General features: G+C 43.0%; 2 protein-coding genes across 4 annotated transcripts; one reads left to right on the top strand and one right to left on the bottom strand.

Moving 5' to 3' along the window:
- The first annotated feature begins 652 nt into the window (after positions 1–652).
- Positions 653–5,696, top strand: pigb (phosphatidylinositol glycan anchor biosynthesis, class B). Its single transcript, XM_080510782.1, has 12 exons — positions 653–884; positions 974–1,095; positions 1,897–2,022; positions 2,131–2,235; positions 2,462–2,592; positions 2,686–2,826; positions 2,915–2,966; positions 3,050–3,261; positions 3,776–3,840; positions 3,948–4,167; positions 5,307–5,484; positions 5,556–5,696. Exons 1-12 carry the CDS (start codon positions 779–781, stop codon positions 5,682–5,684), a joined length of 1,587 nt encoding a protein of 528 aa, XP_080366908.1. The 5' UTR covers positions 653–778; the 3' UTR covers positions 5,685–5,696.
- ccpg1 (cell cycle progression 1) lies at positions 5,696–13,965 on the bottom strand. 3 transcript variants are annotated; one of them, XM_080510499.1, is made up of 11 exons: positions 13,895–13,965; positions 11,679–11,771; positions 10,848–10,965; positions 10,528–10,607; positions 10,231–10,414; positions 10,011–10,103; positions 9,370–9,699; positions 9,183–9,229; positions 8,739–8,888; positions 7,359–8,644; positions 5,696–6,421 (listed from the first exon to the last, which is right to left on the bottom strand). In XM_080510499.1, exons 2-11 carry the CDS (start codon positions 11,736–11,738, stop codon positions 6,229–6,231), a joined length of 2,541 nt encoding a protein of 846 aa, XP_080366625.1. In that variant the 5' UTR covers positions 11,739–11,771; positions 13,895–13,965; the 3' UTR covers positions 5,696–6,228. The 3 variants fall into 3 exon arrangements, with proteins under 3 accessions (XP_080366625.1, XP_080366626.1, XP_080366624.1); XM_080510498.1 differs by having other exon boundaries at positions 6,225–6,421; positions 10,011–10,106; XM_080510500.1 differs by lacking the exon at positions 10,011–10,103 and having other exon boundaries at positions 5,697–6,421; positions 13,895–13,964.
- Between the last annotated feature and the right edge of the window lie 3,300 nt (positions 13,966–17,265).

Below are 17,265 nucleotides of genomic sequence, written 5' to 3' on the forward strand. Positions count from 1 at the left end.
TTTTAACAAAACAACCTGCATGCTACAGTTCCACCACCTTTTTTTGCAACTCCGGGTCTGACAGGAGGTCTCGTTCGCGACATAAACAGATTTCTGGGAGGGTTTTAACTCACGGTGTCAGAGACGAGACGGTGAGAACTTCAGCACAAACACACAGACGGGGAAAAAACAAACTAGTAAAAACAGAGGAAAGAAACCTATGGAGGAAACGGCAGCAGCAGCATGAGGACAGAGGACACTTCTTCCTCTACTGTGACCTGAGCCTGAGCCTGAGCAGCACAGCAGCAGAGCAGCGCCCCCCAGTGGAGGAGGGCTTACAACGCCTTAAAACGAACTGCTGCGTCTCCCTGTTTCTAAACGTCAGTTGATGCTTTTGTACTTGATTTATGCTGTGTGACGATAAACCAGATCCGGGAATTTAAGAATTATTGACTTCTTTGAGGCAGTATTGTAGTATTGTGGTTATTTTCACACTACTGATCTGAAACTGAATATTGAGCACTGTGAGAAAACAAGAAGCTTTTACACTGAAGTTTGTTGTGAACATTGCACCGGAAATGAGATCTCAATGGCGGAAGTCGTCGGAACTCTTGTCCTGTTTGAGTTAATAATTACCTATATTTGAATAAAGACTGTTTTGTCAGTCGTTGTGCGATTGCTAAGGAACGCTGTGGGTGTGCAGCGGACAGTTCAATTAAATCCAGTGTCAACGAGCCTCGAGGAGAGGAGTTTTCGTGCAGGTGCAGGAAGCAGGAAGTTGAAGAGTTGAAATGTCCTGATGGAGAATCTCAGGCTGCGCTTTGACAGCAACACACAGGATGTGAAGCTGAGGAAGCGCAAATCTCAGCTGTACTTTCGGGAAAATGACAGCCCCCTGAACGACGGTACAGTTTGGGAACATTGCATAGTGGAAGGAAGAGAGTGGTTTGTGCTTTTGCGGTTGGATGAACGTGCTCGTCGTCGTCGTCCACAGGTGCGCTGAGAGCCAGAGTGCTGCTGTTCGCTGTGGCGTTCAGGCTGATCAACTGCTTCCTGGTTCAGACCAGCTTCGTCCCCGACGAGTACTGGCAGTCTCTGGAGGTGTCCCACCACATGGTCTTCAAATATCCTCTCGCCAGCAGAGCTGAGATCGATCCTTGGTTAATCACCACTCGAATTACGAGTAAAGTCACAGACAGACAGACAGTCTGTTTACAATTTGTTCTGAAACACAAGTATTCATAGGTTTACACCCAATTTCACTTCAGTGCAAAACTAGACATACTCCTTTGTCACTACATGAAATATCAAAAGAATATTACTGTAGAAATTTCGAGTAAAGTACTCTTAAACTTACTTGAATCTGTTGGTCGAAAATAATGGTCTCGTCTGTTTTCAAATTGCAATAAAAAGGAATCCTTCATAGATTTACATCTAATTTCACTGCAGTGCAATACTAGATAAACTCAGTTATTACTACAGCCAATATCAAAGAATATTACTGTAGGAATTTGGAGTAAAGTACTCTTAAACTTGGAGCAAATTAATGAAAATAATGGTCTCATGTCTGTTTTCAAAATGCAATAAAAAGGAATCCTTCATAGGCTTACATCTAATTTCACTTCAGTGCAATACTAGACATACTCCTTTATTACTACAAGTAATATCAAAGAATATTACGGTAGGAATTTGGAGTAAAGTACTCTTAAACTGACTTGAATCTGTTGGTCAAAAATAATGGTGCGTGAGCAATACAAGATAAAGCGTGGCATAATGCACCTTCTGTAATAAAATGTTGACATAAAGACACAACGTTGTTTCTTAAAATAGAACTTATTAGGTACAAAAGTGGTGGGGATTTTTTGCTATTTCTGTTTTGTTTTGGTCTCTTAAACTCCGTAAAGTTGAAGCCTTAACAATGTGACTTATGGGTATCTGACCTGGGAATGGAAGCAAGGAATAAGAGGTTTCACATATCCGCTCGTCTTTGCCTTGCTGTACAAGATACTGAACTTCATGAATTGTGACTCCGTTTATCTCCTGGTGAGCTTTTTTTGTTGTTTTTTTTGTTTTTTAATCACTCCCTCTCCTTTTTTTTCATCAGCACACAGTGTCTCATCTTTCTAAGGTTAAGCTTGGTCTATCTTGCAGATTTGGCTTCCACGAGTGATCCAGGCGCTTTTGTCGGCGTATGTAGATGTAAAAGTCTTCCTCCTCTTCCGTACACTGGAAAACCGGGACGTTGCCAATTGGATGGTATAGTCGAAATACTGTTTTATGTTCCTTCACTTGTCACGCAGGAAATCTTTAATTTGATAACATTTGATATTTAATGCGAGTAGTGATTACAGATGAAATCATGATGCGACGGTTGTATGCAAGATATTTTAAATGAAAGTGATATTGTCACTCACCAGATAATCAGTCTTATAGAAGTTTCATTGTTAAGTTTAATGATGCAGTGTCTTGTTTCCCCCCACAGTTCTTCTGTCATATGTGCTCCTGGTTTACGTGGTTTTGTTGCACCAGGACTTTGACCAACAGCGCCGAGACCGCCCTCACCTCTCTGGCTCTTTTTTACTTCCCTCTGCCAGGATCCAAAACACAGAACAGGTCTCCGACACAGCTGATTGTCTCGCTTATATTTACCCCGAACCGCTCCAACACCGGTCCGACACTCAGTCTGTTGTTGTTCTTCTGCTCCAGTGTGAAGTATCTGGCCCTGGTGGCCTTGGCCGTGGTCGTTCGACCAACAGCTCTGATTGTCTGGTTTCCTTTGCTCATCTACCACTTCTGGCAGGAGGAAAACAAAATGAGACTCATCACCCATCACTATCTGCCTACAGGGTTTGTGCTTCCATCCTCTTATCCACTCAAACACCACTTCCCCCCCCCCCCAATTTATTTAATTTCAACATGATTTCTTCGTTTCCAGGTTGTTGGCGGTTATAATTTCCACTCTGATAGACTGTGTGTACTATGAGAAGGTAAAAAAAAAAAAACAGTTTTCATGTCTCACTCCAGTATTTCAAGTCAGATTTTCTTTTTAAATGTTCTTTTTTTTCTGCAGTGGACTCTGGTTCAATTCAACTTCCTCAAATTTAACATTTTCCACGGCGTGGCTGACTTCTACGGCTCCCATCCCTGGCACTGGTACCTCACGCAAGGGTTTGCCGTGGTGATCGGCCCCCATCTTCCTTTCTTTCTTCACGGCTGCAGCCTCGCTTTCACGCGATACAAAATCTTGCTGGTGGCCATCATCTGGACCATCGTGGTTTACAGGTAAAAACCGTTTCACAGAGAGAGAGAGAGAGGAACCATTCAGGTTCTTTGGAGAAAAGTTGTATGATGATGTGCAGTGGAGATCATTATTTCCTGTGTGTCACTTTTTTTTTTTTTTAAACAAGCTTCTCACTCATTCATTACAATCAAATTTGGAAGAACGAACAGATCTTGAAAGCTGAAGTTAACTTGGGGGGGGGGGGGGGGGGAGGAGGGTAGAATCACTCACCTAATGCACATTTTACGATAAGAGCCATAAAATCACAATAAATCTATTGGATCTTATCATCAGGGACTCAAAGGAAACTGGAGTGAATTGTCTCTCTGTTTAAAGCCAGCCAGACTCTGTTCTTGTGCCTTTGCAGAGTGTGTGAGTTGTGGGTGTGAAACCCCTTACAGTTAACATAAACAAACTGTCTTCTGGAGGCAACGGCTGACCGACAACTCTACTGCAGTGTATCTGCCAGTTTCAGTCATTCCTTATTGTCAGTTTATATGTTTAATTTTTTTTCAGTCTCCTACCTCATAAGGAGTTCAGGTTTATCTACCCCGTGCTGCCTTTCTGCATGGTCTTCTGTGGTGAGTTCTTCCTCTCGCGCCCGGTGTTGATCACACCCTCCTGCCACACAGATGTAATGTTATACACGGCCTCCTTGTTTTGTTTTTGTTTGTTTTTTGAACCACAGGGATATCCATCTCTCGTTTGAAAGCGTGGCGTCGGGCCGCGGCGGCTTCCTTGCTGGTGGCCAACCTGGTCCCCGCTCTGTACACCGGCCTCGTTCACCAGCGTGGCTCGCTGGACGTCATGACGCGCCTGCAGACGCTGTGCGACGTCGGCGGCGACTCCGCCCGCGGCGTGCCGAGCGTCCTTTTCCTCATGCCGTGCCACTCCACGCCGTTCTACAGGTACGACACGCGTCGCCACACCCGGCAGAGCAAGTTTGGTTGACGGGAGTCGTCCCCCCCCCCGCGAGAGCCCGAACAAACCAAAGGGATGAATCATAGTAACAGTTTATTTTTGTGTTTGTGTTTCTCACCAAGGTGATTGTTTTTAAAGAAATCTAGTGGAGTTGCACAAGGTTTCTTGAGTAAAACATTAGTCACACATATAGTCTGCAGGTTTACAGCATGAACAGACTTGTGAAAAGGCCCGACCGCCCACCTCCTCCACTGCTCCTCCTACAACTACAAAGCCTGTAGATATAGGTGCTTTTCACTGAATCCTCTGGATACTTTTAAGTGAGCCGTAATCCCCAAACACACTGCCGTGTGGGGGAGTCGTCCAGAGTGGCATTGCTTCTAATCTGCCCACGGAAGAAGAGAAGTGCCGCTTTTGTAGGTTGAATTCCGTGCAGTCAAGACAAATGTGAGGCAGAGTCCACTGTGTGCAAATCTGCCACATATGAACTTAAAAAGACGGCTATTGTTAACTTTTTTTTCTTTCTTTTTTTTAGTTGTGAATTATATTTAAAAGAGGTTATTTCAAGCATAATAAAGCACGTTGAGTAACCTCTCGGAAACCTTTCTGAATTTGTGTCCCCTTCTTAATAGATTTTTTTTTTTTACAAATGAATTCTTTTATGTATTGATGAAGCTCATTTGGAATATATTAAAACTTATAGGACAGCTTTGAGTAAATCTCCTATATCCTGTACAAAATTCATTAATAACTTACCCTACAAGCCACACGTGCCAGTTTGTGGACTACAATGTCTCGTGACAAAGGGAAACGAGATAAACAATAGAAGTTAGGAATGAGTCATTGCGGTTATCAGTAATAAAAAAAACACACCGTGCATCTGGTTATTAGGTAGAATTACAGCACGAGAGTCGAGGAGGGGATTTGGTTCATGGTGAGCTGACTTGTTTTAGAAGTACCTCTGGAATAGACTCCAGGCTGTACAATCCTGCGTTTGTAATGTGTGACTGTTTCGAGTGTCAGACAAGACGACAATTATGGAGCTCATTTCAAAATGCTTGTTTTGCACCTTGTGATTTCTCCCGTCCGAATCAAAAGTTTTGACACGAACACGCTCTCCCCGCAGCCACGTCCACTGCCCGATGAAGATGAGGTTCCTCGAGTGTCCCCCGGACCTCGGAGAAGAGGGTTATTTCGACGAAGCTGCAGATTTCTATAAAGCTCCTCTCCTGTGGCTCAGGGCTTCGTTCCCTCACACACACTCGCTGCCATCACATCTGGTGTTTTTTGACGTTTTGGAAAAGGTAGAGGTTACAGTTCTTCATTTAAGTTAAAGTGCTCAGTAAAGGCGCCTAATGTTTGCGTTTCCTTTCAGGAGATCTCAGAGTTTCTGGAGTGGAATAACTACACGGCAAGAGAAGAACTATTTCACACTCATTTTCCTGAAGGAAGAGTTGGAGGAAGCATCTTTATTTATGAAAGAATGTCTCCGGGGACAACGTGACAGAATGAATGTGCAACAGATATAAATATTTTTTCCAACTCAAACACTTTTAAGTGCAATTAAATGATTTGGGATAATCATCTTTCCAGTCAATTTGAAGTGAAAAAAGAAAAAAACACCCCCCAAGGTCCAGTTAAACAAGGAGGAGGTGGAATGTCAGAAAACAGCAAATCACACAGACACACCTCATTAGCAGCAAAAAAAAAAAAAAAAAAGAACATTACACAACTGTGGCATTTTCTTTACAGAAGTCTGATTGGTAATTTCCTGCTCAATTTTAAAAGCGATGCCACTTTCAGGGTCATAAATTCAAAAGAACGCTTCAGTTCACTTTTTGGTCAAATGTTAAAACTCCCGAAACGTGCAGCAGATAATAAATACGCCACGTCTTCAAACCAGGTAATACGTTAAACACAGCAAACAGCTAAAAGACATTCAGTAGCCATGAAAAGTTAACATAAAACAGTTTAGCGTCTCGACGCGTACCCAAAATTTAAAATGCGCGGCAAATATATAAAATCGAGTAGCGGAGAGGGTGAGATTGTCAATATTTTGGATCGAATGGCATCGGGCCCAGCTCTATTTTCACGTCGGCCATGTGTCTGTCCGTGTTTCTCCCCGATCGGCTCCACTTGCGTTCGTTCTGCGCTCGAGCTCTGGCCCTCTGGTGTTTTCGCTGTTGGTTCTTTGCCCACGAATCCTCCTTGGAGTCTGCGCTGGGTCCTTCAAATGGCCCGCTGGGTCAAAGGCAAAAGAAATTATTTCAGTATGTTGGCATTTGTTTTTGTCAATAAAACAAAAACAGTGTTTGCTCTATTAGTGTAGCTTATTAAAACTGAAGGCTGCCATCCAAACACGCCATGAGCCCCTGAGGACCAGGTCTGCCATCAGGCAGGTTTTAGTATTTGATACGATTATGGAATTTCTGTTGTACGAACTTAAAAGCCATTTGACGTGATAACGTTACTGATTGGATGTGTTCCTATTTAACTGGTCGAGAACAGAGGGTGGCTCTGAATGGAGAGAAGTCTGACGCAGCAGCGATGACGTTCGGTGTACCTCAAGGCAGCATACTTGGTCCCTTGTTGTTTTTACTGTAATGTAAATGACGTGACATCAGCAGTCAACCGTGAGCTCCTCTTATTCTGATTTAACTCTCGCGTCAGGAAAAGATGTACGAGTCATAGAACAAACTGTGTACCGAGTTGTCCAGTGTGTCCCATTTTTGGTTTTCGGCTCAAAAAACAACAATTTAAATATTCAATGTACACAAATACTTCCAAAAAAAAGCTAAATATCTTGGAGCCATCATTGATAATCATGTTTCTGCTGAAGATATGGCCCAACCAGGGCCAACCAGTATTGGCTACTGCTCTTAATTTCACTTTTATTACTGCAGAAGCCTTTCAAGGCAGCGCTTCCTCACCACTCTTCTGTTAGTTTATATTTTCCTTCAGAGTTATTTTGAGTTTCCTCCACTTTAGTGTGTTTTGTGTTTAGAACATTAATTTCCGTGACGGGTAGATATGTGCTCCAGGGTTCTGCAGTTCTGTCAGGCTTTCAACCGCATGAAGCAACCCCGAAAGCGCTCGGCGCCGTGAATCACATCCAGCCTTTCAAACACCAAATGGATAAGAGAAGCGAAAACCCAGTGTCGTCCTCATCCGCACTCACCTCGGGCCGTGACTTTTGCCGTACGTTTCTCCAAATAAATGTCTGTAGATGAAGTCGTCCAGGTCTCCAAACGCGCCGTCGGCGTGGCCGTGGTACTCGCGCATGCCCGCCAAATAGTTCTCCACACCGCTTACAAAGTCCGCGAACGACATCCGGTCGTGGATGAACAGCCCGTCGTGGAAGAAGTCGCTGACGAACGTCTCCAGCTCCTTCCAGTGGTGGAAGTGGTCGACCTCCTGGTGCAGGTAGCTCTGCAGCAGCTGGTGGAACTCGTCGGCCCTGATCGGCTCGGCGGCCTTGTTGAAGAGACTCATCGACTCCTGGTAGGCGCAGTCGAAAACCCCGGCGCATCCCTTCATGCCTGCCTTGCGACTGCCGTGTCCTCGGTCTTCGTGAGCTTTGCCGTCCGACTTGTGCGTGTTGCTCCGGAAGGCGTCGGACTTGTGCCTGTGGGGAGCTTTGTTGGACTTGTGCTGCCACGACTCCCTCGCGCGCTTCTCGTCGCGCTTCTTGTGGTAAAACCCTCGGGCCTTTTTCATGATGGTCGAGGCCGAGTCCTTGAAGTTCCTGAAAGTCGATTTGACAGAATCAGAAAACTTCCTGAGGTTCTCCTTTACGGCCTCTTTGGCCTTCTTGATCTGCTCTTTGTGGTGGTGCACGAACTCCTTGGTGGAGTTCTTCACCGCGTCGAAGGTCTCCTTCATTTTCCCCGCCATGCCTCGTTTGGAGCTTTTCACTTTGGGGTCCATGTCCCCTTTTGCTCGGGCCTCTTTGTTTTCCACGTACAGCCTCTCCCACAGGTCCGAGCGCTGCTGCTCGTAGTGCAGCCTCTTCTCCAGCTCCGTCAGTCGCGACTGGAGCTCCTCCGCCCCCGAGCTCGCCTCCTTCCCGGCTCCACCCCTCAGGCGGCTCAGCTCTTCCCTCAGCTCTTCCGTGACCCCTCTCTCCTTCTCCAGCTTGTTTCTCAACGCCTCCGTCTCCGCCATGACGCTCTCCCTCTGGCCGTGAAGATTCCTCATCTGCCGTTTCTCCTCCTCCAGCTGCTGCTTCAGCCTCTGGTTTTCCGACAGCAGGGAGTCGGCGCCGGATCCCAGTGCCTCCAGGTCTTTAATGTGCGAGCGCAGGTTTCTCAGCTCCTCCTGCAGGGTGGCCAGAGACTTCTCTTCACGTTCCAGCGAGTTTCTCAGCAGCTGGTTTTCAGCTGACAGTCTCTGCTGCTCGGACAACATGCCCGTCGTCTCATCCGCCTCACGTTTCAGCGATGTCTGCAGGTGATCTCTTTCAGCCTTGAGGAAAAAAGGGGGCGATTGTGGGGTGTTCAATTTCTACTTTGTCAAATATTTCATCAGTGTTTTGTTAGGAAATAGATGGGGAAGTTACCTGTAGCTGCATTTCTGTGACAAGAAGGTCCATATGGCGAGTCTTTAACTTTTTAAGTTGCTCTCTGAGCTGATAGACGTCTGTCTCATCTGGTTCGATGATGCCATAGTCATCTAAATCGTCAAACTCCTCTAAAAAAGACCCGTCACCCTGAAACAGGAAAGCAAACATAATTATGCAGAGGTTTGAATTAAATTAAAACAAGTCAAAATCATCACAGAGTTCAGGTTAGTGTCATATTTATCATACAAAATAAACCAAATTAACGGTACATTTTCCCAGCTGTTCTGTGTTCACTTGATTTACAATATTACAATAAACGACAATAGACTAAAGTGTTTTTTTATTATGATGATGACAGGACAGTTTTATGGGGACATGTAGTGTTGTATAACAACGAAAAAAAATAAAGATCACTGCACATAATGCTACATCGCTACTTACACCACAAACGAACTCCATGCGTCTCGGGTCATCATGGAACATTTTACCTGCGAAGATTTAAAACAACTTATTTACCTGTAGCAATAAGTGCCTGAATTTTTTTTTTAAATACAGCACAAATGAAGGTCTACTTTAACGTTATTAATGACCAACATTAGTGAAATGCCATGGCGGGTTGAGTTCTTACTGTAGAAGTGACCAAAGGACATGCAGACGGCTACAAGGAGGACGAGCAGGACGCATGTGACGAAGACGCTGTGCAGTCGCCTCCTCACAGCGGCTGCTTTGACCTCCTCCTGCTGGTACGTCTCTTTGACCTCTTCTTCCCTCTCGTCCTCCCTCATGCTCGACACCAGCAGCAGCGCCTCCTCCTCCTCCTCCTCCTCCTCCTGGTCTGTCGTGAGGCTTGTGGTGTTTTTTCTCAGCCTCCGTCTTCGTACAATTGTACTGGTGCTTCTTTCAGACTCGTCCTCACTGCTGCTCGAGTTTCTCACCGTGGGCTGCTGAACTGGCAAAACTATAATAGAAAGAAGAAGAAAAAAAGATAAAACAATTATATTGAGAGGTACAAATGACCAAAATAGGGCAGTTAATCATGCAGACAATAACGCTGAGCAACGCTGTTAAAAAAATTTTTGTGGATGCATTTGTTAATTCTTAAAACACGCAAACAACATCCTGAGAGGAAATTAAACTGTAAAAATCTGCTCATGCAGAGACAATTTGTGAGCTTGACACTCAGACTGTATCGTGGGGTTAGCTTAGCGCACTGCTGAACAACAAGTTGAGCGTTTGTTTTAGATCCACTCTTTTTACAAATCAGGCCACCTGTGAAAGAGCGGCCTCCAGTGAGACGACCTCTCAGACGACTGCCTAAGTTCACCAGACTCTCAGGAAGTTTCCAGTGACTCAACAACAAAACTGCTTGCGGGACAGAGAAGAAACGTGTCGTGTTAAGTTTTTTTTTTTTGTGAAACGCTGTGTGTAGGAATGAAATCAGGTTTCTCGAGGGAACCGGTCACATGTGAGGGCCCCAGGGCAGTCGTACCGGGCTCCGCGGGTCTGAAGGCGTACTGGCTGCTGCTGGAGGTGCCGAGGTACAGATCCCCGGCGACAGCGGCTCCCGCCTCCAGCTCGGTGCGGTCGTCGTCCTTTAGGTCCCCCAGAGTCACGATGTCGGAGTGATCGCTGAAGGACAACACGTGCTCCTTCCCCGCGGGGTTTCCTCCAGCCTGCCGGAGCAGAGAGTCAAGACGGACAGTGTATAAGGAGGCCATGGAGGCTCGGATTGTTTTTTGTTTTTTTTTCCGAAAACTTGCTGCATGTTGGTTTCAGGTCCTCCCACCTCTGAGGCCTGGAGGGTCTCATCCAAGGTTTGTTCTCCCAGACTGTTGTCAATTGAGGCAGCCTCTTCAACACACACGCCTGAAAAGATCATTATGGACAAAAGTTGACTGTGTTGAAGAGATGTTCAATATGAATTAAGTCAACTTGTATTAAATAAAATTCATTTCAAATGACACAATCTGATAATAAATCTAGTATGGAAAATATTCTTGTCTGACAATGAATGTCTGCCTGCTCTAAAGCTCAAGGACACTATTGAACATAATGTCACAAATGTTTTTTGTCCCAGTCAAAATGAGATAATAAAGATTATTGTACCATCAGGTGCAGAGGCCTGTGCCTCCTGCAGCTCTGCCTCTTCTACACGAGGACGCTCTAATGGCTCCACTCCATATTCCACCGCGACCTCCGATCCCAAAGTCTCGATGTCTGAACCCTGAACACAGCAGCCAGTGTTAGAATCAAACACTATAATGAGAAAACAACACATTTCCAGTAAAATCCCAAAATATTATATCGACGTATTCATCGAATGAAGTCTTTCTGTGACGGATGCTGAGCTCTGACAGGCCTGTTGTCATGGAAATTATCAAATACAAGGTAATAGATGATATATAGACAGTTTAATTAACTAACTTCCTCGCAAGGAATCTTGACTTAAAAGTGATACCAGAAGTTTCTAAGAGCAACTCTGAGCAAAGAGTCGACAGGAACTTTTATCTCAGTGAGGAGGTGTGGCTGGTGTCGTCACTACGTATGACGCAGTCTGATGAAAGCTGTGATTGGTTGTTAGAGAGAGGAAGTAATTAAAAAAATGAAACGCTCTGTGCTCCCAGTAATTAATGGAGAGTAAAATTAACCCATCAAACATCTTGGGCTGTATTAAAAATGTTTAATCATGAAAGTTATTTTATGTCACGATGATGAAACTCAGAAGAAAAAAAAGTCATTCATTTATACGCAGCTTAAAAACGATTGAACTCACATGCTGATTATTACATTGATTTTCTTATTGTTATACTTTCTGTCTGCGCTGGTTATTTTATTTCCACCACTTAATGCATTTGATATCAATACATATATCAATCGGAGCCCTCGTAAAAAGAGATTTGATTTGGCAGGAGGTGGGAAAATCCTTTCTTTTTTTACCTCATTACTGATAATGGTCCATCCACAGGACGATTCCGCATCACTTGAGGTCTCCGACATTTTTTTGCCAGCTGTCACAGAATCCGCAGGAGACTGGAAAGAAAGTAGAGGTGAGCACTTGAGAAATTCTGTCAAAGCAAATCGATACGTCACAGCCTGATTTAGTTACTGATTAGTAGAGGAATCAAACTATCAAATAATTTACAGTAAGAGGTTTATATTTCGGGGTGTACTTTTGGGAGTACGTTTTAAGTAGCTATGATATATAATCATACTCGTATATTAGAATAATCGAACCTAAACTATAATAATCTACCCTTCAGAAGCATAATCAGTTGTGAGTACACCCACAATTTAAATGGAAATTAGAACCCCATATATCAACGTGCAGTAGTTTCTGAGAAAAATTCTTTTACTGTCTTTTTGTGCAGGAGTGAATGTTACCGAGTACAAATTAGTCAAGTTCATTAATGAAGTCTAACCAATTTCAAGGGTCAAAACAGAATTATTTTCTGTGTTTGGATGTGATGTAATGGTCATAGGCTGCTAATGACGCTGTGATATTGCCTCTATTTGCATGGGTTTTGAATGAGGCCAATCAAAAGGCCTGTAGCTCAGTGCAGTGAAGATATAATGTTCAATGTCCACACAATACAACATGCTGTACTGCGAGACTCATTTCAAGCCTATGTGTTTTTTAATCTCAAATGTAGTTTTGACCCAGGCACTAGCTCATAAAAGCGTTAACTATTAAGCAAGTGACGTCCGGATGGCCCTGGACACACCGTCAGACACACCCCACCTGGGTTACAAAACTATAGTCTGTCTGCAATCTCGTGAGTCGATCCAGAACATGTGACGGTGTCTACTAAGTGAGATGAGGCAGGCGGGTGAGAGAACCATCTCTACAGCGCCGGCCTCAGGGTGGTATGCACGCTAAAAGGGGGTAGATAAAGAGAGGGGTCACCTGAGGTTCTGAGACAGGTCAAAACCAGCCTCTACAGGACTTACATGACAAGGGATGCCATTATAACTATTACGACGTTAATCACTGCTTTCCGGCTTTGTGGAAGAGAAGTAAATACATTGCAATGAACTCACTATTCACAATGGATTCCATGCCGAGTGGTATTTTATATTCTTTAAGAAATACGGATACATGCCACTCTATGCATTCTTCAGTAATTAGAACTCTGTGATCACTTTTGCTGTGTCTGATAAGAAAAACCAGGCACTTACGTAATACTAACTCGAGTAAAATAAGCAATGTCATGACAGAAAATGACTTGTATATGTGACAACTTCAAATAATTTTGTGTTCATGCAAATATGATACATTCCAATCAATGACATTTTAATCGAAAACACAAATTTGTTCAGTGCGAATGACTTTCAGGTCTTTGTAAAACACAAAGTGAGGAAACATTTTTTTCCATCTGTGTATAATGAAGTCACAGCACAGCACAATGGCCGCGATACAAATTCAAATCCAAGCATAAAATAGATTTCAAAAGCAGCATGTAAAACATATAACTACTCTGAAATACACAGAGTAAAAGCAGAGCTTCACAAAAACAACAGCTGTAAGTGCAGTAGTCAGCAATGACCCAACAAGTACAGCTTGCATGAGGCCCTTTATGATTATAGCCTGTCAGCTGTTGAGGAGTCTCGAGATGGTTGTATTTACATCAAATCTTTTAAAAGCATATCATGGAGTTTTTGTGTTTTTGTTTTTTCTTCTACTGATGGTTATGTACCAATCACTTGTAAATCGGTGTAAATACCTATCCATCCATCAGACTGTACAAGGTGCTGAAGAGTGTTTACTCTGTTGTATAAACATAAACAGAGAGCATGGATGCGACAGCTCCCCCTGGTGGTGTCAGGCCTCTATGGCACCTCCTGAACTGTGCCAACACGGGCGGCCTGACGTTGCACGCAGTCATTGTTTACATCTTGAAACGGTAGATTTCAGCTTCACAGAGAGACACTGCTCACAGCGGGCGAGTTTAACTTCTTCTACTCGCCTTCTGTTATGAAAGTTGGCGACATTCTCGCCGCTATGCAACTCACTTTAAAGGCTTGTGAGGAGCGACACATATACAAACATCGTCCCCAACCACATGAAATCCTGACGCCTCCGTCGCGTGATTCGTTTTGAACAATACCTCCACACGGCCGGATTCTAAACAAACTACAGGAGAAGCTCTACTCACTTGCCAGCGGTTTGCGCTGTGCGACGACGCAGCTGGTTGCAGACAGACCGATAGTTTTTGCGGTGCAGCCCCGGTTTCTCGTTAACAACCCGACGAGGCCGACGGCAAGACGGGAAATGTAGTTTTACAGCGATGTTGCACGCGACTCAATAGAAGTGGCTGTCTATGCTGGTGGAACTACAACTCCCATCAGCCACCATGGCGACCAAACAGGCTGAGCAAGAGTGGCGCAAACCCCAGTGGAGACAAATATTGTGGGCAAAAAAACAAAAAACAAAAAGCAAAAGCTTTAAACAAGGAAGCGTGGCAGCTGTCACGCCCACTGCAGAGTCAAAACACGGGACACGAGCATTGCGAAGAGCATGCGAAGGCCTGAATCACCGATAATAGCGCCAAAACAACATTCTAATTAGCATTTCCCCGAAGTATGGAAAGTACAGGTCTTCGTTTGAAAGCACGTGCTCATTGTTATGGAGAGCGAACGGATGCCCAGATCAATAAACAATCAACAATGGAGCTGTTAGATATTATTTTGTATCTATATTCTCTATATTCTGCATGTTCCTAAACTGTGGCCAACTATGGAAACAACAGATCTGAGATAGTTAGGAATGAAGACAATTATTAATTAAACAAAGACATCCTCACCACATGGTCGGCTGTACAGGTAAGGGCCATGCAGGCCGAGAAAGAGAGAAAACTATAATAGAAATTGATTGATTGAATTGATTGAAAACTTTATTTTGGACATGTGGGCACAGATGAGATTATTAAAAACAATAACAACAAGATAAAAATATAAATACACACAAAACAAACCTAACATAGCTGTGTATGATTACTGTCATTACTATCATGACTCTATCAGCTGTTCAGGAGTCTCGAGATGGTTGTATTTACATCTAATCATTTAACAGGATTAAGAAAAACAGAGCTCATTTTTGCCTTTTTTTCCCAGAAGACCATTATGTCATTAATTCAGAAAATACCCTTGTTAATGCTATATATACTGTTTACCACTAACACACCGATCCAAACGGCTTCCCACCATTTCTGGATCAAACGAAATTAAGCTGCACTGTCTGGATATTAGCATGACTTTCGAGCAGGTACATAAATTCGCAAAGTCGTAACAACAAATACAGAGGTACATGATTCTGACAGTTAAACAAATGATGGCAGACAACAAGCAATAACAGCAGCACATGTCATGGAGATGAGGAATGAGTGTGAGTGTGTGGTTGGAGCTGATGCAGTGACGTCTTGGGCCCGGACATCACCCACCCCAGAGAACATGTTAACTCAGAGTGATGCTGAGAAAATAATCCATGCATTTGTCACTTTCAGAGTAGACTATTGTCACGGTCTCCCAATAACTGCTGAAGAAGTGTTCAATTGATTGAAAATGCTGCAGCAGGAGTATTGACACAGGAACTAGTGGGAGAAATACGCCAGCATTAGCTTGTCTTCATTGGCTTCCTGTAAGATGTAGAGTACTTTGGTACTTTGAACAGTACATATGTAATTAGAAAAAATTATATAAAATTTAAAAAAAACACAGCAGACACCAATCAATTTTTTTCTCACTTTTATTTTAACTGAGAATCAGAATTTTATATAGAGTTATTAACTGTCTAAAATTTCCTAACTAAACCAACTTGCTAGAAATGTTTTTTATTTATCTGATGTGGACAAAATATAACAGAAACAACACAAAATATCATGTAAAATAACAATTAGAAGAAGGTACATTCATTTTAAACACCTGCTTTCTCCTAGAAAAGGAGGAGCTGCGGGTCCCCCTGAGTCAGACGGTACTGTAAATGACCCACAGCCCCCCCCCATTTCCACTGCACGTTATTCAAACATTACTGCAAAAAGGAAGGACACAGAGCAGGTTGGCACACACCCGACTCTGTGTTTCATCCATTAAAAATTCACACACTTGGGATGGGAATATAATTTCAACGTAACACCATGAATGAGGTGGAAAGCGGCAGATCCAACACCGTGAGCCACATGTTTAAAAATGAATTCTCGCCTGAATCTCACAAACATTGACAACCCAAGTGTTGCATCTGCATTTACGATGAAAATACACAAAGAAATTTAGACATGAGGTAGCAGTTTTATACCTGCAAGAACTATAAATAAAAACCCAATCCAGAGCCCTGTAGGACAGCCACAAACAGAGCAGAGACATTTCTACTGCAAACGTCCACTGGAAAGTGAATGAACCAAAAAAAGGATTCTGGATTGGGTTCTTAACGATCTCAAAATACAGGGTATAAGCATTTGTAAATTAAAACTGGAAAAACCTGAAGTTTCCTTACACTGGAAAATAAGGCAAACATGATTCTTATTTCGTTCCAAATCAAATTATCTTAAATGAGAAAAAACACATGGAAAACATGTTTTCTTACATTTTTCTTTTTTCCATATTTCAACACACCATACAGGTAAAATGTGTATGAGAACAATTAAAATGTCAACATTTCACACAAATATAGGATGCTTTTTAAATTGATCTCTTGCCAATATGCAACGGCGACCTTAAAAAAAAAAAAAAAATCTTTGGTTCACGTTGTTTGCTTTTTTTTTTTTTTAAAGAAAGTTAAATTGATTGTGTCACTTTTCATCCCAAAGCATTCCCTTGATTGAATCCTCTGCATTATCCTCTGATTAAAAACACAGACCCGTATGCACCGCTGATAGTTCTGGGACCTCTCTCATGCTATAAAATAATTCACAATTTCCATTTATGACAACCTAAAATTAAGCATCATCAAAATATAGCGGAATAATATGCTTAAAACTCTCTCTTATTTAGAAAAATTGTTTGTTTATAATTATGAAATCTCTCAAATACATGTCAAACATTTCCCTTTAAATGATTTTTCCCCCCTCATTCATACAAAGAAAAATCAGCGGATGCATATCAACACGACTGTGCTGTCACCACACAGACCACTAAACAATATAATATACTGTAATTATCTCTCATAATACTCTCCTACAATGTACAGATGTCTGTGCGTGACGGTTTTGGATGAGGTCTGCATCAGGATTATTTGGTTCGTGTGCATAAACATTGATTATTAATTGTCACTCCATCGCCGTACAGCGCCCGTGAATCTTGTTGGCGCCTGGTCAGAGTTTGAACCCGCAACTCTCTGCAATTCTTTTTTTTTTTTTATGCGTCACGGGACAAGGCCACTATTGTGCAAGGCTTTGTTTTGAGGGCCTCAACTAATCTCTTGAGGGCAGTGTTTCATCTTTGGTCTCATGCGTGTCGATTATTTTCACACTCGTCCGTGAGGAGATTAGTTGGGAGGCTAAAATTAAACTCACTTCGCAAACAACTCTTTGGG

The sequence above is a fragment of the Blennius ocellaris genome (assembly GCF_963422515.1).
Source record: "Blennius ocellaris genome assembly, chromosome: 1".
NCBI lineage: Eukaryota > Metazoa > Chordata > Actinopteri > Blenniiformes > Blenniidae > Blennius > Blennius ocellaris.